This window comes from Podarcis bocagei, assembly GCF_964188305.1.
Source record: "Podarcis bocagei genome assembly, chromosome: 9".
In the NCBI taxonomy this organism is placed as follows: Eukaryota; Metazoa; Chordata; class Lepidosauria; order Squamata; family Lacertidae; genus Podarcis; species Podarcis bocagei.
The window spans coordinates 18,921,992-18,944,904 of NC_138134.1; the positions used below are offsets into that span (position 1 = coordinate 18,921,992).

The 22,913-nt window shown below is 40.7% G+C and overlaps 2 protein-coding genes across 10 annotated transcripts in view; one reads left to right on the plus strand and one right to left on the minus strand.

The window, feature by feature from the left end:
* FRYL (FRY like transcription coactivator) overlaps nt 1-22,913 on the plus strand; it is a 116,964-nt gene that overhangs the window by 81,982 nt on the left and 12,069 nt on the right. For all 8 annotated transcript variants that reach the window (XM_081208553.1, XM_081208546.1, XM_081208547.1 and 5 more), the window contains 14 exons: nt 473-567; nt 1,884-2,491; nt 3,401-3,498; nt 4,386-4,556; nt 6,419-6,559; nt 8,835-9,032; nt 9,422-9,583; nt 10,264-10,338; nt 10,497-10,673; nt 14,422-14,622; nt 16,585-16,755; nt 19,618-19,871; nt 20,976-21,180; nt 22,251-22,400. In XM_081208553.1, the coding sequence (XP_081064679.1) occupies nt 473-567; nt 1,884-2,491; nt 3,401-3,498; nt 4,386-4,556; nt 6,419-6,559; nt 8,835-9,032; nt 9,422-9,583; nt 10,264-10,338; nt 10,497-10,673; nt 14,422-14,622; nt 16,585-16,755; nt 19,618-19,871; nt 20,976-21,180; nt 22,251-22,400 (2,706 nt within the window). The remainder of the gene's footprint in view (nt 1-472; nt 568-1,883; nt 2,492-3,400; nt 3,499-4,385; nt 4,557-6,418; nt 6,560-8,834; nt 9,033-9,421; nt 9,584-10,263; nt 10,339-10,496; nt 10,674-14,421; nt 14,623-16,584; nt 16,756-19,617; nt 19,872-20,975; nt 21,181-22,250; nt 22,401-22,913) is intronic.
* Nucleotides 10,692-22,913, minus strand: part of ZAR1 (zygote arrest 1) — a 33,896-nt gene continuing 21,674 nt past the window's right edge. The window contains exon 4 of one of the 2 annotated variants that reach the window (XM_081209031.1): nt 10,692-12,606. In XM_081209031.1, the coding sequence (XP_081065157.1) occupies nt 12,469-12,606 (138 nt within the window). In that variant the 3' untranslated portion in view covers nt 10,692-12,468. Of the gene's footprint in view, nt 12,607-22,407; nt 22,900-22,913 lie in introns of those variants that run through there. The other variant, XM_081209032.1, reaches the window with a different exon arrangement.

Consider the following 22,913-nt stretch of genomic DNA (forward strand, 5'->3'; position numbering starts at 1 on the left):
TCAGGTCCAAAGGTGGGAGAAGGGGCTATCAAACACCACCAACTACCTAGGAGGGGAATACCCAACCCTGAGAGCTACAAGGACTCCTTATCTCACTAAATCATGGTTTGGTGTGACATGTGACCCAATGTTCTGCACATCCTAAATGGATGAGAGAATGGCAGATGGATTCACATCTAACTGAAGAACATAAGAAGAACTTGCTGGATCAGGCCATTGGCCCGTCTAGTCCAGCGTCCTGTGGGAAACCAGATACCTGTGGGAAAGCTGCAAGCCAGATTTAAGCCCAAGAGCACTCTCCCCTCTGGGTTCTCAGTATCAAAAAATAAAGTCAGAGATGCTGTGCAATCTCAGTTTCTAGCAAAGGAAGAAATATACATTGTTGATAAAATATATCATATGCAAGGGGCTTTACTTTCTGTCATCTGTCTCTAGCACTAATTTTCTTCCCCCCCCCCCCGCCCCTTTACAGGGTTTTGTCATAGAACTACTTCTCACCTTGGAGTCAGCTGTTGATACACTAGCAGACACCATGAAGCATTATGATCTTCTCGCTGCGCTTTCCCAGTAAGAATTGCTGGTAGTTTACTTTCGTTTGTTTCTGAAATGTTTCTTGCAACATCTTGGCTATGAAATTGCTTTGTAATGGATAGGGAAGGGATGCATGGGCCCTGAAGCTGACTGTCGTAGTTGCAGAGAGAAGTTGAAAAAACCCCAAACGTATCTACTTGCAGACCCCAAAATGAATGGAATTGTTGACCAAAACTGTTGGCTGGGGGACTGTTTAACACAGCTTGCCATACACAATTCCCTTTCCTTTCCACTGAGTAAAGTACTCTGAAGTGTGCAAAAACTGACTGAAGCTGGCATGATTGATACACATAAACCATAAGCTCATAAATTCAGAATGTAGGATTTACAGTGAAATCCTATGCATATATACTCACAAGTAAGGCCCATTGTTTTTCAAAGGATGTAGGTACATATGCTTAGGTTTGACGCTTTTATCCTTCAGAGTGCATCCAAACACATATGTACAACAAAAGCTGATTTCTCTCCCCCCTGGTCTTTTCTGCAGTGGCCCCATATTTTTGGAACTCCTTTCCCCAAGAGCTTTGTAAAGCTTTTCTTCAGTTGTTTTTAGACAGGCCCTGAAGACTTGTTTTAATTTTGTCAAGTCTTTTCTTAATTGGCTTGTGGTGTATATTGCATAATTTGGTTTGGATTATATACCGTATTCAGTTTTTTAAAATATCTGTCCAGATGCTTTAGTTGAGATTCCTGCATTTCAAGGGGTTGGACGAGATGACCCTGAGGGTCTCTTCCATCTCTGCAATTCTATGATTCTATAAGGCACCTCATGAGGATTTTATCTGAAAAGATGGGATATAAATATTTTAAAGAAAAATGGAATTTTGCCAAGCCACCTGAAAAACAGTTCTAGAAGGTCAAAGACGCTCCAGAGGAGGATCTGATAGAATACACTGAGCTAGAATGGGAGGTGGGATCATACACGATCCCCATAAACATTCATATGTTTCTTCTGTTTGTGCATGTGGATTTTGGAGCTAACTCTCTGAATAGAGAAGTGTCTAGATTACCAGTGTTTCATGGTGATCTGAAGAAATCAGCATTTTTCTTTCCTGTGCTGAAGCTCTAGTTAGACCTGCTGGTGTTTAAAATGTTGGGAGTAAAGTTTTGTTGTTCTGTTCAAGACAAGAAACATGCAGTTTATTCTAGTATCATCAAGCAAGCAAAAGAACTGGATTGTACAAGGTTGCTCATTCAGTATCTGAAATTAAAGGATGTTAACCTCCCTTTTTTTAGTGCTATGTGAGTGTGGAATGTGACTCTTAACGTGCCATATTCTCTTTTCATTTCAGCGCTTCATATTACGATCCACTATTGGGAAACAAATACGCAGCAAACAGGAAAAGCACTGGTCAGATAAACCTAAGCACAAGTCCCATTAGCAGTGGCAACTTTTTAGGCTATTATAGTAACATGAGAAGCAACTCTTTGAGACTGAGTTTAATAGTTGATCGGAAGAGCGATCGTCGCAGGAGCAACACACTGGATATAATGGATGGAAGGATAAATCATCCCAACAGCTTAGCAAGGACTAGAAGCCTTTCCTCCCTGAGAGAGGGAGGAATGCACGATGTGCAGCCCACTACTGATCCGATGAACCTGATGGCTACCATATTTTGGATTGCCGCGTCTTTGCTAGAATCAGATTATGAATATGAATACCTCCTGGCTCTCAGGCTGCTCAACAAACTTCTTGTTCACTTGCCTCTGGATAAATCTGAGAGTAGAGAAAAGATTGAGAAGATGCAGAGTAAATTAAAATGGAATAACTTTCCAGGCCTTCAGCAGCTGTTCCTGAAAGGTTTTACCTCTGTTTCTACGCAGGAAATGACTGTTCACTTGCTCAGCAAACTTATCACAGTCTCCAAACATACGTTGGTGGATCCCTCCCAGTTAGCAGGTACACTTTTAAAATGTAAATGTATGGAGCCACGCTGTACTGAACTGTGAAGCTAATTAATTGTGAGTTATAATTGAGGAACTGTGTAAAACTGACTTGAAAAACGAATGGTGCACTATAAAAGAAGAGTTCATAACAGTGTAGAGGAAAAAGATACCAGAACTAGATTAAGACTATATTCCCTTGTCACTCCACTCACTGACCTCCATCTCCCTGACTGTTTCCTTCCCCAAGACTGCAATGTGTCCTTTCTTCTTCAGATCACAGTATCTCACCCCACGAGGGGCAGAATATCTCCTCTCCCCTCCCAAAATACGCTCTCTCCCACCCACAGTTTCTTACCAAAAGGCAGCAATATCTCTCCTCCTCTCCGCCACTCCCCAGTTTCTTTCCTCTCACTTTCTCCTTCTTCCATCCTGCTCCTCCTGAGGTGACCCATTTGGACACTGAGGTTGATTCCTGCAAGGGTCAGTCTGTGTACTTCTTACTTCCCTTAGCAGCTCAGACAATCACCAGGACAACAGTCCACTGCCCACCTCCAGCTTTAAAGGCAGTATGCTTCTGAAGACCTGTTGCCGGGCCCCGCAGGACAAGAGAGTGCTGTTGCCCTCAGGTCCTGCCTGCCCACTTCCTATAAGCATCAGGGCAGCCACAGTAAGAACAGGATGCTGGACTAAATGGGCCACTGGCATGATCCAGCAGGCTTGTCTTAGTCTTTTGTAAAAGACAAATATTATACAGAGAGACGTTGTAATAATGGCATGATATAGTAAGGTTTCTCAGAGAATTAAGTTTCATACTTAGTGGTTTTAGATAGCTTTTCCAGGTCAGAATTCTTGGAGAAAGTGGTCAGAAAACACTGGGAATGCTTTTGTACAGATAAATTATGCTTCATATTTTTCCGTGCAGGATTTCCTCTTAACATCTTGTGTTTATTGCCTCATCTAATCCAACATTTTGATAACCCAACTCAGTTCTGTAAAGAAACAGCCGACAGAATAGCCAAGGTATGTAGCAGACTGACACCATTCAGAAAATTACTTTTGGCTTCCATAGTGAAGGCAGCGATGGAAATGTGATTAAACATCTGCTTTTACTAATGAGCTATTTGTTCTCCCAATATGTTGGCAAGGCAGGGAGGGGTGAGGCAGTAATAGTCTGCCTGAATGAATGATAGAACACTTGGGAAACCACATTAAATGAGGTGCCAAAGTGTAATTAAATTTCTTCCCAAAGGGCATATTTATTCTTAAAATAGTCAAATGGGGGAGAAGTGTTTCCTTAATGTTTGTTAGTCAAACTTTATGCAAATATCACAGAACCAAGAACAATTCCGAAGTTTATCTAGGGAAGCTACTTCAAACTGACTATTGCAGTTTAATCTTAAAATTTTAGAGACGCATAATGGTGATAATATGTTATGCAACAATTCAACAATGGTAGTTCAGACTACTTTGTATAATAAAAGTAGGCCTGATTGTTATGTTAATGTGGCCATGTGGTGGAGCACTTTTTTATTGAGGGTGTGGCGGGCTGAGTGGGATAGAAATCACACCATCAGATATTGGAAATAATTTGCAAGACAAACATTGTAGAGGATGCACTAGATAAATAGCTGAATGATTTGATGGTTGATGCTACAGCGCAAACTCTTGTTTGATGACCGATATATTTCTGGTACAATCCACTTCATTGGATATAAACCTAGAAATAGCCTTTATGATTTGGTTTTCTAACAGTATTGCTGCATACCAGCAGTCTTACAGATTTTCATAGTAACGTCCTCAGTTTTATTGACCATAAGTTTCTTATAAGGCCTCGCCTTTTGTAAATTCAAAAACTATACTTAAAAGATGTTCACATAACAAATATTTTTGCTTTTTGTGTTTCATAGGTTTGTGCAGAGGAGAAGTCGCCAACTCTTGCTAATTTGGCTCATATGATGAGTTTATACAGTACACACAGTTATTCCAGAGACTGTTCTAACTGGATTAATGTAGTGTGTAGATATTTGCATGACTCCTTCTCAGAAACTACTTTTAATCTTATAACATACCTTGCGGAGGTAATGAAATAATATATCATTTTACATGATTTAAAGTGTCTCTCTCAATTGTGCTATACCAGGGGTGGCCAATTCCCAAGAGACTGTGATCTACTCACAGAGTTAAAAACTACCAGTGATCTACCCGCTTTTTCTGGGTTCAGGTCAAAGTTGTTGAGTTTTTTCAGGGAGGAGGTAAAATGTTGAGCTTTTTTTTAGGAGAGCCACAGCTGTTCAGCTTCTTTCGGGGGAGCCATTGATCTATCAGTGACCTACCGGTAGATCACAATTTACCTGTTGGACATGCCTGTGCTATACTATTTCCCACTTAAATAAAGCTGAGCATTTTGTCCTTTCATAGATAAATGTCAAATAGGTTTGGAGTAAGGGATTTTCTTCCTGTGTAAGAGATTGATCTACTCCAATGTGGTTCATGTTATTGACTTGGCAATGCAATGAAACAGCTTATCTCCCTTCCGGTTTCATGATTTGGAAAGAGACAGGGACCCTGCTATCCACAGAAAGTCCAGAATGACTGTTCCTTCATCTTCTTCCCCCTCGCCTTACCTGGAACCCTGTGTCACTTTATTTATTTTATATTTGTAACATCTATATGCCACCTTTTCCTCCAAGGAGCTCAAGCTAGAGGCTCCTCACAATAACCTTGTGAGGTAGTTTAGGCTGAGAGTGAGAGACTAGCTCAAGGTTACCCAGTGAGCTTCATGGCTGGATTATTGTAACTCGCTCTACGTGGGGCTGCCCTTGAGACTGACCCAGAAACTCCAGCGGGTGCAGAATGCCGCAGCGAGACTCCTTACGGGGTCTTCGCTGCGGGATCACATTCATCCGGTGCTATACCAGCTGCACTGGCTCCCGGTGGAGTACAGGATCAGGTTTAAGGTGCTGGTTTTAACCTTCAAAGCCCTACACGGCCTAGGACCCTCGTATCTACGGGACCGCCTCTCCTGGTATGTCCCACAGAGGAACTTACGGTCCTCAAATAAAAACATCTTGAAGGTCCCAGGCCACAGAGAGGTTAGGCTGGCCTCAACTAGAGCCAGGGCTTTTTCGGCTGCGGCTCCAACCTGGTGGAACGCTCTGTCACAAGAGACAAGGGCCCTGCAGGACTTGACATCCTTCCGCAGGGCCTGCAAGACAGAGCTGTTCCACCAGGCCTTTGGTTAGGGCACAGCCTGACTCCCTCCTTTGGCAATCTTTACAATACTTTAGTTTATGGTTGCCATCAATTTTGATTTTAATTAATTCTTATGATGTTTTTATAATGTTGCACTATTTTAGTGTTGTTAGCCGCCCTGAGCCCGGCTTCGGCTGGGGAGGGCGGGATATAAATAAAATTTATTATTATTATTATTATTATTATTATTATGGCTGATTGGGACTTTGAACCCTAATCTCCCTGGTCACAGTCCAATACTCTTAGTTAGTTGTAACTGTGGATGGTTTGGTGTTGCTGTGCTCTCTACCTGACCATCATCTGGCTGAGTCTGCAGCCAGCATACTGAGATGGAGTAGAAGAGATGCAGTGGCAGCAAATTTAAGGTGATACAAATGCTAGTCCACTGCTCCTGCCACTGGATTTGCATGGGTCTCCCCTACAGAAACACGTGTGCTTCAGATCTCAAGCAGACAGGTTTCCCGGTGGGTAAATTCTGTGGGTTTCCCTTTTAAGGTGGTAGGTTGGAACTGCTTAAAAAAAATATTGGACTTGGAAAATACAGTTTAGTTCAATAGTTTTCTGTTTCCAGTATCAGAATTCTTTTACATTGAAAAAAATGTCACATAAGCAAAACTACTAATTTAAAGCAAATTTCTGCTATTTTGAAGACAACAGACTAAATCAATTTTTATACATTTGTTTTTAGCTGCTAGAGAAAGGTCTATCCAGCATGCAGCAATCTTTACTGCAAATCATTTACAGCCTTTTGAGTCACATTGACCTGTCTGCAGCACCAGTGAAGCAGTTCAATTTGGAAATTATAAAAATCATTGGTAAATATGTTCAGGTGAGTATTTTGAAGTACCTAATCTGAAAATGTGTATAACTATATATTTTCACCGATATTTTGCGCTTACTCAGACCAAAGATGCTAGATAGAATTTCTATTCAGTTCTATTTTATCAATGCCTGTTTTTTATTCATTTTATTTATTCCCATAAAGCATCTCTGTAGTAATATTCTATGTATATTCTAAATTATCTGATAATATTTGGGACACTATAGATAACATGTGCACAGATATAATCTGTACAATTTTTCAGCTGTGAGAGATGTGCAAATAGGCTTCCCAAACACAACTCTGGAAAAGGAATACTGTATGCATAAATCCACATTCTGCATAACATTTTTTCAAGCTCACTAGGTCATTGAAGAGACACTGAAGTTAAAAGCATGCTTGAATTATTTCCTGTGTTGCCATTTCTCATATAGATAAAGCTACTGAAGTTGTTGTGATGAAATCTGAGTGCATTGCTTTATTAGATAGCACACACATCAAGTTGTGCCCCAGTAACTTATTCATTGTTTTACATTTAGAAGCATAGCTTTCAAGATTTCATTGAAAATACAATCCCTGGGAGTTATTTAGGCTTTTTGCAGAAGTGTTGTTGTTGTTAAGAATGCCTGGAGCATACAATTATTTCATAATACATTTTACCAATCTTATCCTTTACCTTTGAACTACAGCACAACAAATGCCTTAATCCTAATTAACCAGGAAAAATGGTTAGTGTCTATCTCCGTGCATTTTTGGCCATTGATAGATAAGCACTTAAGTTATTGTATTCTTGTCAGGAAACATTAAGCAAAGTAGATGATCAATGTAGTTGGAGATCTTATAGCCTGCCATCTGTTCCTTTCACCTCTAACCTTTCTTATGGAAGATTAAGGGACCTTTTGCTTCATTGGCTATATTTTTAATCAATACTTCAGCTAGATAAAAGGCTGGTAATCTGCATATTGTTGATATTAAAGGCTAAGTTGATTAAGTGAAGTAAGAAAAATGTGGGTGCCAGCTGTTCTGGGTAAGAAGAAAAATATAAATATATAAATTTATGGGCAGTGATTTAAAGAATACTGAACAATGTTTTGATATATGAATATCAAGCTACTCAGTTCTGAATTTACAGCTCTGAAAGAGAGTGTCCTACTTCAGTCAATCATATCTGAGCTTAATAAGACAAACTATGAATGAATCTTTTGTCCATTTGTACAGCCTGTTCACTGCCCAATTTGTGTAAGCTGCAATTAAACCAGAAGGGTCATTGTTTTAGTATCCTGGCTTGTGTCAAAGTTAGTAACAGTATTTCTCCATTTCTTCTGAATTGGAAAACTATGGTTAATTAGACACTTCCTGGTTTAATCATGGCTTAATCAAAGGGGTTCCGCCTATTAGCAGAAGGCTTGTTGATATCAGTTTATTAAGCCCATACACGATAATCAGAATCTGCACAGTATGTGATGGGCATTTGTGTGTGTGTTCTTGTTGGTTGTGATAAGGCATGCTGTGATAAAAGGTTCTAGTTTTTAATACTTTTTGTCAACCTCAAGTTGAAGTCTTTACAATTGTAGGATTCAAAAATACTGCAACAACTTAAAAGCAAGCCCCGTTGTTTTTCTTTTATTTTCTCTTTCTCTCACTACATGATTTCTGCTTTTTCCTTTCCTTTTACTGACCTCTCAATCAGATGAATCCACTGTTTAGAGGCTTGTCACAATGAAATTAAGGAGAATGCACTTAGCCTAGAGTCTTCCTGTTGTGCTCTCTTGTCTTGATTGCTCCTAGAAAAGTTGAAGTCTGACCCCATGTGAACTAGTATACTTATTTCTAAATCACACCAAGACAACTGAAGCAGCCATTCTAGCAAAATAAAAGCCATTTATTCCATCTGTCATGTTGTGAGCATACTGTTACATTAACAAATCAGATGATTTAAAAATGACTATAGAAGCTTCTTGGATTCTAACACAGCATACGAAGTGCTAGACATTATAGCATACACAGTGGATATTCTCCAACATTTCCAGTAGTAGATGGCAAACTTCTGTATCTTAAGGTTCCCAGTCATATACTTAATATGAGGTAAGGTCTACTGACCGGTTTCATAAATTGAATATTTTAACTTCATTTCTCTAGAAGTATATTAATGTATTTTTCCTCAATCTTTTAATGACTAATGCAGATCATGTTCACATTTAAAGGTGAGGTTAGTCAATTTCTTATAATTCTGTTTTTACTGACATTAACTGCAGTATGTATGCTCTTTTTCTTCCCCTGTTAGAGTCCATACTGGAAGGAAGCCCTTAATATTTTGAAACTGGTGGTATCTCGATCGGCAAGTCTTGTGGTACCTAATGATATTCCAAAGTCTTACGGTGGCGACGTAAGCTCTCCTGAAATCTCATTTACAAAAATATTTAACAATGTCTCCAAAGAACTACCTGGGAAAACGTTAGATTTTCATTTTGACATTTCAGAGGTAAGGCCATATTGGATATAACATCTCTGTGCTTAGAATTTTGTCTTGGGCTGTATTTTGTAAAAACCAAACAAATACTGTGAGCTGGTTCACAGTAATGCTAAGCCAAGCCATTACTTATTTTCGGAATGAGTTTTCTGTTTTCCGCACTGCAGTCATCCTCCCAGCTTGCTTCATTGCCCACCATTCCTCAGTAAACCATGGTGCAGTGCGGACCCCCCTGCAACGTCACAGAGGAACCTCGGATGTGATAATGCCAACAGTCCTCATCTCCCCACAAGATGCCCCTTGCCCTGCCTTGCAATACACAATGAAAGTGAGAATTGTAAGGCAGATGTGCTCAGCTGAAGAATTTAAGGTGCACATTTATATATTTCTTCACTTTATAGACACCAATTATTGGGAACAAGTATGGCGATCAGCACAGTGCAGCTGGCAGAAATGGAAAGCCTAAAGTCATTGCTGTTACAAGGAGCACTTCTTCAACTTCCTCAGGATCAAATTCTAATGGCTTGGTACCTGTCAGCTGGAAGAGGCCACAGTTGTCCCAGGTGAGTTACCCGGAAGTAACATCACATTCCCTAGGTCTTCAAAATATTGCAGGGAGGGGGGTGTTGTAGCATTTTCTGTAGCAATGGTAATATGCACTATTAACAACAAATACGACTTCAACATTTGGGAATATCAGCTAATTGAATATGATAGCACAGGTGCCCCCCCCAAACAATCACCTTGTGCATGACTGTGTAGACATGTGGCACTGGGAAATAAATAAATAGATTCAAACCAGGAAATGGCGGGAGAGAGCAGGAGAGTCCTCATGGCTTGCAAGGAGACCCTCCCTGGAGCCCAAAGAGGACTGCGGTGAGGGCAGAGGAAGCCCTAAAGAGTTCAGAGGCACAGCAGGGCTTTGTTTAGGCTGCTCAGCCTCCCTGCCTAGCAGTTGACGCACACAAAAGCGCAGCAGTAGCAGCTTTTCTGTGTGGCCTCGTCTCCAGCCCAGCCCCAGAGCTTCAAGTCTAGCCGAAGAGAGAGTTGTAGGGAGAGAGAGCAGGAGAGAAAGAAGAAAAACGGGCATTTAGAGGCTTTTTTAGAATGTGCTCCTCACACAAAATTCACTTATGCATGCAGGGGTCCTGAACGTAACCCCCGCATAAATGGGGTGGGGGCACGCCTGCATAATCAAAACCCTTTTGTCTCCAATAAGTGACATGGTTTCCATTTTTTCCAGCGGAGAACCAGAGAGAAGTTAATGAATGTACTTTCTCTGTGTGGTCCAGAATCGGGTCTTCCCAAAAATCCATCTGTAAGTAATTGCAGATTCCAGAAGCTGAGGTTTGACATATTATAGTGACTAATGTGATTTCAAGTTGCTTTGACTCACTCCTAATTTTTCAGGGGTGCATCATTAAGAAAGAAAACTCCTCTGTATTCTGTTACATTATATTATGGATGTCCTTCTAGGTTGTCTTTTCTTCTAATGAAGACTTGGAAGTTGGGGACCAACAAACTAGTCTTATTTCAGCAACCGAAGAAGTAATTCAGGAAGAGGAAGTGGCTGTAGAAGATAATACCAGTGAACAGCAGTTTGGAGTTTTTAAAGACTTTGACTTTCTAGATGTTGAACTGGAAGATGCAGAGGTAAGTCCATACAGCAGTAGTTCCACTTTGAGACTTTTCCACAAGGCTATCCTTCAAGCAAAGAAAGGTTTGGGGACCTTATTTGCTCCATTTTGATGTACTGTATTTAATCAAAGCCTTTGATAAATCTAGCAAATGCCATAGTTTAGCAAAATTGAGATCTCTTTCTTGGAAGAGCAGGTTGTCCAAGATTTCGTGCTCTTTGACATACCAAGAAAAGTTATTTTCACAGTATCTGCGCACTTTAAATTTGTCTGGAAGGAAAATGAACTGGTATTTATCTTGGATCAGTTCTGCTGGTATGGGACTATCAATAGGCTTTATTGTAGGAATATTTTGAGGGGTTGTCGATTCCATACCAGATATTGCATTGGGAAACATAATGTCAATATTTGGTGGTTAGTGACAGTCCTAAAACTACAGACCACATTGCCCAGTGTAACTACACAGAGCATGAAGTATAGCCTTTAGTACCATCAACGCCTTAGCAAAAGTTATCCCATTGAACATTTTAAATGAAATCTATTCCCATGGTATGCTGTAATACTATCTTGGCAAAAGGTTTATGTTGGAATTGCTTTGACCTTTATCCATTCACGCTGTATCTGGTTTCATGGTGCATTTGTCATCTTTATCTGCATTTTTTCTGTTTTGAAGTAGTAAAACTTAACTGTTCCAGTATGCAAGATAACATTGCAGTGCATGGAAATCATATTTAGGGACCAGTGCAATGTTATACTGTAAGCCACATTTTTTTCTAAAGGTTTCAAAAGTACAGGCAGAAAAAAGAGATAGCAGAATATCTTTTTTATAATTGGACTTGCTATACATAATATTTTTGACATGAGCTGGTTTCAAATAATAATGCACATTATGGAAGATTAAGGGCAGAGTTGTGTATATTCAGCAATTAGAATAACCAGTAGTTCCTTTTTCAAGGAAGGCAGAATCATGTCTCTATATTTTTAAAAAAGCAAAAGTGTATATATTTCTTTATTTGTATAATTCTGCTCCTATCAGAGATGAGGTTGCTATTAACTGGTGTTCATTAGCTATTTCTGCATTTTATAGTGTGATCATGGAATACATACAGCCCTGGTAAAGGGCTGATCCCCACACAGAAGGTTTAAATTACAGGTATAGCCTGTAAGCAATTTTTATTCTAAAATTGTAACGTAAGGATGCTGCAGGACCCAGACTTTGCTTAAAGTAGATGTGTATGAACCCTCTTCAATTACATTTTTAGCCAAAGAAGTTATGGAGTTCCTTCACAATTCAGAACTTCATAAACACTCCAGTTTTTATTTAGAATTCTCATGAAAATAGGTTTACCTGTTTGCAGGTAGTTCCACATCTGTGAAGAGGTTGCAGGCATAAAGCCATAGTGATACTGAAGGCAGTGAAGGAGCTCTCTCTCACTCATGCATTCATCAAAGTTCTAGTGAATTTGAAGGGTCCCAAGATCAGAGAGAACATGGGAAATCGCCTTCACATAAGTGTCCCAAAGCTTTGTTACTAGATGAAATCCTCACTAGCATTATTGACTCTTAAAGGAAATTTTCGCTTATTTTTCTCACTTTTAAACAAGCCACATGCAAGTGGAAGGTATTGCAGATATATACACATGCGTGCATAAGGGGTAGGAGAGGGAGAAAGAATAATTGGATATATTTATTTTTAGACTCATTTGCTATGGAAGATATTTGCATTATCTTTTATATAAGTACCTCCAAGTTCAGTTGGCTTAGACACATCGTAGCAGTTGAGTGTAAGAGGACTTATCTCATTAATAGAACTAGGAGTTCTCAAACTGTGGGAAGGGTACAACTTGTGTGTCAGAAACACTGAGGAGCAAACATGGAGGCTTTCCAGCTGAACCATCCATGATTGAGCAGTTGACCTGTTTTGTGTGTAGGGCACATTCCAGCCTTTCCTGTTAATAGTGAATTTAACAATAAGTTGACTGGTCTCATTTCTAGGACCTCCAAACATCAGGAGCCTTACAGTAATGGAAAGGGTGGGGGCTCAGACTCCTTAATACATAAATATTTATTATAATAATGCTACAGGACAATGTATTGCTGGTGGACCACAGCTTTTGGTGAAGTACCGTATTTTTCTGTGTATAAGACGATATTTTTAAAATTGGGGGTCGTCTTATACACAGAATGTTGCAATTAAATATATAAATAAATACATGCCGCCATCCATATTCTTTCCCCCCAGCCTCATGACAAACCCTGGTCTGGTACTCCCGCCCCCCATCAGCCCCCACTCCAGATACTGCCCCTTCCACCTGGTTCCCTCAGCCATCCCCTGGCTACCCAGACCCCTCATTCCCCAAGCGCACTCACTCAGCCAGCTCTGGCAGTCGCAGCTCCTCGATCAGCGTTCGCATCTGCCGGCGCTCGTGGAGTAAATACGGTACATACCGTAAATACTGTGACAAAAGTGCAACACACAGGCGGGAGAGCTGGAGGTGCAGCTACAGTGGAGTTACACTGAGCTGACAGGAGCAGCCGCCATTACACAGCTTGCCTCACAGTTTTTTGTTTAAATATATGGTACTAAATATACCGGTGTTTTGAATACTTAATAAAATATCAAAGTTGTTCTGTTTGGTGTTTAAAAAATTTATTTCTTAATTTTGGGCTCAAAAAATATGGGTCGTCTTATACATAGGGGCATCTTATACACGGAAAAATACGGTACATTTCTTAGCTGGGCTAGGGGAACTTGTGGCCCTCCCATCTCCCAGCAGCCTCAGTCAGCATGGCCCAGGGGTCAGGGATGATGGTTTGTAATCCAGCAACCTTTGAAGAGTCAGAGGTCAGCCACCTTTGACATAGGGGTAGCATTCAAAGAGGCCCATAAGCAAGCTGCTATTAAAACACATTCCCATTCCTAGCAAGGAATTAAAAAGTTCTTTACTTCAGGGTTGAAGAAAACATTCATGTTTTGAGGACATGAATAATCATAACACTATCTAAAAACATTTATGCTTTCCTGCACTGTGAGTAAAATTTATGCATTCTATAGTTTGTCCTGTAAATGTAGATAAAGTCAATTTAAAATCTCATCTGTGTTACCCTCAAACAATTCGCTAAATTTGTTTTAATATATGTTACACCGAGAAAATGTACCATAGCCATCTTGTTTTCAGTGTTTGTCTCATAATGTTTTTTTTAGCTGATTTTACTGCAATGTGGAGAAAATGAAATGTTAGGGTTTTTTGGCAAAAGCTTTTCCAGAGCTTGAATCAGTCTTCTACTGTTGGCAAGCATACAGTATAGAAAATGCCCCCATTATAAAGTATCTTTAAGTGTTTGTCCTCGTTCTAATTATGTGTGTTTTTCTTTTTGCGAACCAGGAGCTGCAGGTAAGTTGCAGCCTGGTGCAGTGGCTTGTTTCATCTCTTGTCATCTGTGATGTATTTGTCTGTCTGTGCTTGGTAGTCAGATACCTTGTATTGCTAAGGATATATGGCTACAGAAAATAATACACTGAGCTATTGCCATCCAGACACAAGGTATCTGCAAGGGAACATTAAGGAAATTGTTTTTGCCATGTATTAAAACACTTTGAATACAAACAACATTAATTGAATTTATATATCCAATTAACTTGAAGGGCTGATTGAAACTCTGCTCCCAATTAATTCAGTATTTGTGTGGCTTTGTTTTGCTGTGTTCATTTCAGTATTATGTGTATTCTGAGAGCTTTAGAATGAACATTACCTTTATTACAGGGTGAAAGTATGGACAACTTCAACTGGGGAGTCCGCAGGCGTTCTCTGGATAGTATTGACAAGGGAGACACACCATCACTCCAAGAATATCAGTATTCTGGTAGTACCCCAAGCTTGAACTTGACCAATCAGGAAGATACTGATGAATCTTCAGAGGAAGAAGCCCTGACCGCAAGTCAGATATTATCACGATCACAGATGGTAAAACATTTATTCTCAGATAGCTTTCTCCTTGTTTTAACCTTCGAATGGTACTATCAAGTGTGTAAATTATTCAGAGTTTTGACTTGGTCTCTCTTTTGCAGAAGGCATGGAGAAGTGTGGTGTTTTAAGTACAGCAGTATATATTTATTTAAAACATTTCTGTACTGCCTTCTATAAAAATCTCAAGTTAGCGTTACAGTGGCTAACTTGGCTGCGGCTTCCAATTGGCTGCAGGAGCTTCCTGCACTCAAATCTGAAACTGTGTCGAACATTCGGCTTACAAAAAACCTTCATGAGCCGGAATACTCACTTCCGGATTTGTGGTGTTCGGGAGCCAATTTGTTTGGGAACCAAGCCGTTCGACAACCAAGGTACCACTGTACAGAGTTAACAAGAACACACAACAATTAACACAGATGTACAAAACAGGAGCAATCAGTGTGTATTAAATTGAAACCAGTCTGTATTAAAAGCTAAATGTGGCCTACACAGATGGAATCGGCAGGTGCCTAAATTTAATACCAGTGTCAATTAGAAGCAGCTCCCCTGGTTGGGTCCTGTGGCACTTCCACCAGAGAGCCTGCGAAGCACATTGACCACATCAACTTTCCTGTCTTGCCCCTTTCCCAGTAATGGGCAGCAGCACTCCTATTGGAAAGCAAGCGCTGCCGCTCGGATCAAGCTGCTTCTGGCTATGGCACCTGCCTTAATTCAGAGAGACGATTCCATAAAGAGGGCACCAAAAAGACCCTGGTTTCCACCAGATGCAGGCTGTCCAGGATGGCTTGATCAGCTGACCCCAGTGACTGGATAAGTTGGTATGCAGCCTCTTGCTCTCCTCCTAGTTGCCTGAATGACAGCTAACAGGAGTGATCCGCTGAATGCTGCTCTGGCATAATTTGCTCACCCCTTGCCAACTGTCAGGCTACAACAACATGGCTCTTGTAAAAGACTTTCGGTTAAATATTCTGTGGTTCCTGATCATTTTAATACCTGCCCAATTCTCACTAGTGATCCCAGAAATTGCTAATTGTTGTTCAGCTACAATGGTAATATTGAAGTTTTATTACTCTGTTTTTTAGTACAGTGGTACCTCCGGTTGTGGACGGGATCCGTTCTGGAGCTCCGGTTGGATCCTGAGGTTTCCACAACCGGGGGTGCCGCTTCTGCACATGTGCTCAGCATGTAGAGCGCTTCTGCGCATGTGCGAGTGATGAAACCCAGAAATATACTTCCAGGCTTGCCGCTTTCATAACTTAAAGCTTACATTACCTGAGGGTAATGTAAGGCGGGGTTCTACTGTAATGAGGTGTATGAGAGAGAAAATTTTAAAAATAATTATTTAGTTGGTTTTTCAGATTAATATTTCACAATCCATATCCAAGATACAACATAAAAACAAGATCCCAAAGAATCCCCTGGACCTCCTTCCCTTTGTGGGTCCTATTGTTAATCCATTTCCTCCTGCATCTTTTATTAATAATCCAAATCTTTTCCATCTCCATTATATCCAAAATTCAACCTTAAACTGCAAGTGTTATTCCAGTCCTACTAATGATTTTAATTGTTTACAATGGTTTTTAAGATAAATCATAAATTTTCCCCACTCCTTATTAAAATTTTGGTCCTGATTTCTGAGAGAAATGTTTTAAATATTGTATGATCTTTCTGCTTTTCAGCCATCTTGAGTTCCTTTTTGGATATAAGATTTTTAAAAAATAAATAAAAATGGAAAGTGCGTTTCCATTGTGCTTTATCAATGGAAATGTGCCTTTTGCTTTAAGAATAAAAAGTTTCCAATCCTCAATATGTGTTTCCAACATGGTAGATATACACAAGGTGGTAACTGAATTTGTAAGTAGTGCAAAATTTTGCCTGTATTTTGCTTTGTAATTAGCTGGAGGTGTTTGTGTTTATTTATTTTTTCTGCTGATCCTTGTTTTATTTTTGTCTCCTTAGGTAAACAGTGACTCAGCTGCTGATGACACAGCACTAGATAATTCTGGGTCGCTGCAACAGTCTCAAGATTCCACTAGCAGTGTTGGAACGGAAGAAGTGCTTCAAATCAGAGCTGAGACCCCAAGTTTGGAGGTTTCCCCTCTAGATAATGCTAGCAACCAGCTGCCTGAGGTGGGGAATAATGTGGGCTGCTGGTGCATGGCTGATTTGGGCTCTTTCTAGCACTGTATAGTATCTCTTTGCTTCCTTTCCGAAAGCATTTTCTTCTGTAATTGATTGTTTAATTGAACCGGTTGTGGTGGCATAAGGGAACGAGAATGTTTTCTGGAAACCAATCATTTCCTTCATGAACTAAAGATGTTCACCAAAGATTAAAAATAGGTTTGAGGGCTAATAATGGATATTTTGTGGTGCAGAACAATAATTGAATAAGCAAGATGGTTTTCTGGATGCAGCAATTATCTTCCTGTGGTCTTCCCTCTCCCCCCCCCCTTCCTCCTCCCCCCATTTTTGCTTTGTCTTTGTGATTGGGTGCTTTCATTGAAATTTGAACCTCAGGCCAGCTGTGTTAGCAACTGGTTGATTCAGCTAGTCCATTTGAACAGGAGATCTATATGCTAGTGGCATTTTTTTTTTCTCTTAATGGAAATGCTATATGGAGTAAGCCAGATTCCCAGCTGGTAGCTGATAAGAAATCAGTGAGTATTTTAAGTTTGTGTTTGCCATTGCAAACATTTTTTTTTTAAATATGCAATAACTTCAAAGATGAAGCAGTCCACCTCTGATCTGTAGTTCTTACTGGAAAAACTAAAAGTTAAACTAATCTGTACAAGAGTAGTTAATGACACATTGTTTTTCCTCTTTTTCTGAGCCACTCAAAGCCATCATAAGACAGCTTTGGAGAAAAAAACTAAGCAATCAACTGCTGCTCATGGCCTCTTAAGGTAGAGGTGGGGAACTGGATCTAGCCACTAGGCCTAAGTTCCCCACCTTCCATAGGCCAGTTTTGACAGATGGATGTGGCCACCCACCAGTCAATCACCTGGCGCCATAATGGCATCAGATGATGACACCTGTCAAAGTTTGGCTGATGGGCAGTTACAGTGGCCTTCTTTGAAGGTGTGCCATTTCAAAGAGGGTTCCCCCATTAGCACAGAGTGCTTTGCATTGAAACGGCTTGTGCAAACAAGAGCTCCCTCCCATTTCAGCAAGCTGTTTCACTGCAAACCGCTTTGCACTAGTGGAGCAATTCCTCTTTGACGGCACACTCGCAGCAACAAGCTGCTTTGCCAAGAAAGCTGTGTTTTAGCAAACGGTTTCCATGCATCCTACTTCAGAAGAGCTGCCTTGACTGCACTGGGGAGTTCCCGGGGCCAAATTGTCGAGCGCAGCTGATCCTAATGGATCTCTCCAGATAGCTCCACTTGCAAGGAACAATCTCACTTTAGGATCCTGCTCCATTGGAGCTATTTCCATACCTGTCACACCTCACATTACATATGCTATCAGGTATGGGGTTAGGTGGCCATGATTTGGGGAAAATGGTGTTGTGGGCCAGGTTAGGATCCCTGTCAAGCCAAATGAAGCCCCCAGACTAGAACTTCCCTACCCCTTTTAGAGGGTCAGATCAAATGGGCCCCTTCAACTTGACATATTTGCTCAACCTGCAGGTGATAGGGCCTTTAATTCATTCTGATGTTTCCAGGCAGTTGCAAAGAGCTTATTTGCCCCTTTTATCAGCCTTGCAAACTGATCAGATGCAGACACGAATTGCACTAGCAGCAGTAACTGGGGTGAAGGTAAGTGATAGCACAGCAGTCTCCCTAAAACAATTGGAGAGGAATAAGAGAGCTTGTGACGGGGCGCTGCCCTACAGAGCTAGTATTTAGGACCTTTAACTTTGCTACATTGCATGATGAGCAGTGCCATTTACAAAAGGTCTGATATATACAGGGCAGATTCTAATGTTGCAAGAGTGAACTTTCACCTATGCAACAGGACTTTATCTGCCTCTTCTTCCCCCTTGCAGCACCCCCCCCCCCAAATCTGCTCACTTTACCCTCCAAAACAGATTTTGAGGGCCGACAAGGGACTGCAAAGGAAGAAGAGGGAGTCCTGTTGGGCAAGCAGATGTCAGTTCCACTTCAGCACAGATAGCTCTGGATACAACTTTTTGTTGAATCCTTCAAAAACCTTTAGCCATCATATTCAGGGCTTTTTCCTGCTGGCCTTTGCAATAAGTACTATGATTCTTAAATTTTCATGAGTGTGAAGAATCCTGTTTTGATACAGGGTAAACATAATGTGTGTGATCTGTTTGAGGAAATTGCACTTATCTTTTAAAAATATAGACTGTTTGAAGGCAGTAGATGTCATTATTCTTGGAAAACAGAAAATGATGACAGTCGTTGTCAAAATATTTGGTGTCTTTGGTTAAGTGAGCTTGTATCTTGTTGCTTGGACTAAAGCATGGTTGCATTCCATTGTGCATACTGTGGGAGAAGCATTCACCCCTTATCCTGCCAGTTTCTTCTTTGTAGCCTCGGTACAATCAGTAAGGCACATCTGTTAGAAGCTGCAGACGTAATTTCTGTTGAATGATGCTAAAAGGAACAAAGTTCCATCCTCAGGATTTTACTCTCTTTTTTGCATTTAGCTGTCTAGTTTCACGATTCAGTTTATATACGGAAAGATGAAGTCTCCTAACAAGAGAAGCTTGCTGCTGACAGCAGAAGATTGTTTTCCTCTGCTTGATAAGCAACAAAGATATTGGGAATATGTTTTTTTGTGAGCAGTGTTTTGATACATTAAATATAATTAGTTACCTTAGAATACGGTGGGGAAGGTTTGCATTGCCTACTTTGGTTGTTTTTTTTTGACTGATACACTTTGCTGAGTTTTAGAATATTCTTTCTCTGTCAAGAAATAATGCAATTTAACATTTTGGGATTTTGAGACACTGCTCCTTAGCAGTATTTGATGATCCCATTTTACTTCTGGGTGAGTTTTAAGACTCTGCTGCTTGCTTTGCAGGATGGCAGTTCACCAATAAAGGATGAACAAGTTAGTACAGCTAGTGAAGATACTGGATCATTTGCTTTGCAAGAGCAGCAAGAGTCCTTGATCTGTCAAGAACCCCTGGAACTAGAAGAAACTCCTGAAATTCCAGAGCACCCCACTGCTGATAGTTATACTGAATCGATCTGTGAAGATGATGTTACCCTTGCCTTGAAAGAGTTAGATGAAAGATGTGAAGAAGAAGAAGCTGACTTCTCTGGTTTGTCTAGGTAAAACTGATTTGAAGCCATATGTATTTTCTTTCATTAAAGTAATATCAGTATTGATTCATTCACTATTGCCTTAGAGACCAGTTTATTTGCAGTAGCGCAGGTAGATAAATAGGTACCACTCCAGTGGGAAGGTAAATGGCATTTCTGTGTGCTGCTCTGCTTCGCCAGAAGCGGCGTAGTCATGCTGGCCACATGACCCAGAAGCTGTACACTGGCTCCCTCGGCCAATAAAGCAAGATGAGTGCTGCAACCCCAGAGTCGTTCGTGACTGGAGACGGTCAGGGGTCCCTTTACCTTTACGCTGCCAGTGGCATTCCAAGCCTCTAATTTCTGTGATGCTTTGGGGTTGTTTTACTGCTGGTCCGTGCTGCTGAAAAGTTCAAATTTGTCTGCACCTTCCTCACTCCTACTGTTGCTGCACTGCCAGGAAAAAAGCCAGCTTATCATGATGCACTAACCCTGGGTTCATGGTTTGCTTCCCCAAACAAATCACAAGTGGTAAGCCAAACTTCTTGTGGCTATTTAGAGAAACCAACCACAAGCCCAGGTTTGGATCTCATGGCAAGCAAACTGTGGCTTGTTTCATGGCAGCAGCTGGAGTGGGAGACTTTTTAATAACATGCGCCAGCACACTGTGCATTCACATTACCCATTGTTTGTTTTTAACTAGGGTTGTACATGACATGAGAACTGGGCTCATGACATGACAATGGCATCATAATTCTTTCCTAAACTGCTTTTAGATAAAGTCCTAAAATAAGTAATAAAGGGTTTCCTCCCCAGATGTTACTTAAATTTTTTTCCAGGTGGGGGGAGACTAGCCTACAGCTTGTAAGAATTTATTCAGTTTCCGTGAATCCTTGTTAAGTTGAACAACATTCTTCTAAAATTCTGCTTTGTAGAATCTGCTGTATGTTTGAAACATTAGATAATTAAGTTAGCAAAACAGCAACTTGCTCTTTGTTTTAGGCCCTGCTTCTGACATCATTTCAAACTGATCTACAGGCCCGTTTTAGAATGCCTTGCACAATGCCAAGGGCAATAAGTCAAAAGATCTGAAACAGCATTTACTTAGCATGCTTGTTTTTGCTTTATTTACAGTCAAGATGAAGAACAGGATGGTTTTCCAGAAGTCCAGACATCTCCACCTCCTTCCCCATTTCTTTCTGCCATATTGGCAGCTTTTCAGCCACAGGCATATGATGATGAAGAGGAAGCTTGGCGCTGCCACGTTAATCAGATGCTCTCGGACACTGATGGCTCTTCTGCTGTCTATACATTTCATGTGTTCTCTAGGTTGTTTCAGGTAACTATCCGCAATCTCCCTTTGTTTGCCATTTTTATTTTGAAACATCTAGTACTGAAACATTTGTGTTGGTGTGTATCTGATTTTGGGGAAGAGGGGCAGGGATGTTAAATTGTCACTGTTTACGATTCCTCTGTTAGAAAGCTACTTGTTTCCCTTAGCCACCATCAGAGGGATAACCGTCTCTAGGGGTGAGACTTTCCACATCATGTATTGTCAGGTGACTGTGGCATTGCATAGGTATGCTTATGAGGTGTAAAGTATTGTTCCTGAATACCTCCATGTATAAGAGTTGGCTGTCACTACCTAGAACTATTACCATGTTGATCATAGAACTGTAGAGCTGGAAGGGACCCTGAGGATCGTCCAGTCCAGCCCCCTGCAGTGCAGGAATATGCAGGTGTCCCATACGGGGATCAAACCTGCAACCTTGGCATTATTGGCACTACAGTGGTACCTCGGGTTACATACGCTTCAGGTTACAGACTCCACTAACCCAGAAATAGTACCTCGGGTTAAGAACTTTGCTTCAGGATGAGAACAGAAATTGTACTCCGGTGGCGCAGCGGCAGCGGGAGGCCCCATTGGCTAAAGTGGTGCTTCAGGTTAAGAACAGTTTCAGGTTAAGAACGGCCCTCTGGAACGAATTAAGTACTTAACCCGAGGTACCACTGTACAGTGGTACCTCCGGTTACAAACGAGATCCATTCCGGAGGCCCGGCCTTAGCCCGCAAACTCCTGGGTTTGCTTGGTTTACAACCCGAAAGTTACATTACCTGAAGGTAATGAGACCGAGGGTCCACTGTACACTCAAACAACCAGGCCCCTTTTAATGCAACATTAGAAGAGTGCTTCAGAAGATATTCTCAGTGTAATATGGTGATAACTCTCCCTTAGGATAAACTGATTTGCCCTGTCCCATCTGTTAAGACTGCACAATCCCACCCCCAAGCACAGGAAAAAGGGAAATTTAGGCTTACATGTGAACTCCCATTTAGCAATGTTGCCTGCCGTGCTGAAGAAAAGGAAGTGAAAATATTTCTCTGTCTTTCTAATATTCCCGTGTCTAGAACATTCAAAGGAAGTTTGGGGCTATAACACATGAATCCATCAGTTTTCTTGGGGAGAATCTACAGCGAATTGGAACAAAATTCAAAAGTTCACTGGACGTTATGATGATGTGTTCTGAATGCCCAACAGTTTTTGTGGATGCAGAAACGGTAATATCTTACGTTTATTAACACATGCTGAGCCTATGTCTAGTGAACTTTGCTACTAAGGTACAGAATGTTCTGTGATTTGAGATGTGCAAAGAATCACTCCACTTAAAAATATTATAATGGTAGCTTCAGTGCATAAACTGGCTGAAGGTGACTTGGCTTCCTAAATTCTCTGTGGTTGCTTCAAGTAAATTTTTCCTTTTAAATGTCCAGAACTTTGTCATCTATCTGAATAATGTTTGACAGTTAAAAGGTTGAAAGTCAAGTCTCAAATTCAGTGGATCTCTGATTATGAAGATGTTTAGTACCAAAATTATAAGTGTGTATGTGTTCTATTCCTGTAACATCTGTAGCAGCACCTGTCCTTTGGAACTGCTTCCCATTACGCTTCAGGCAGATGCCGTATCGGTTGTATTGTCAGTGCCTATTGAATGCCATTCTTTTTTCCAACCTGCTTTTTAAGTGAAGATCTTTATCCCAGTCTGAAACTGTATTGGATCTGAAATTAAAAAC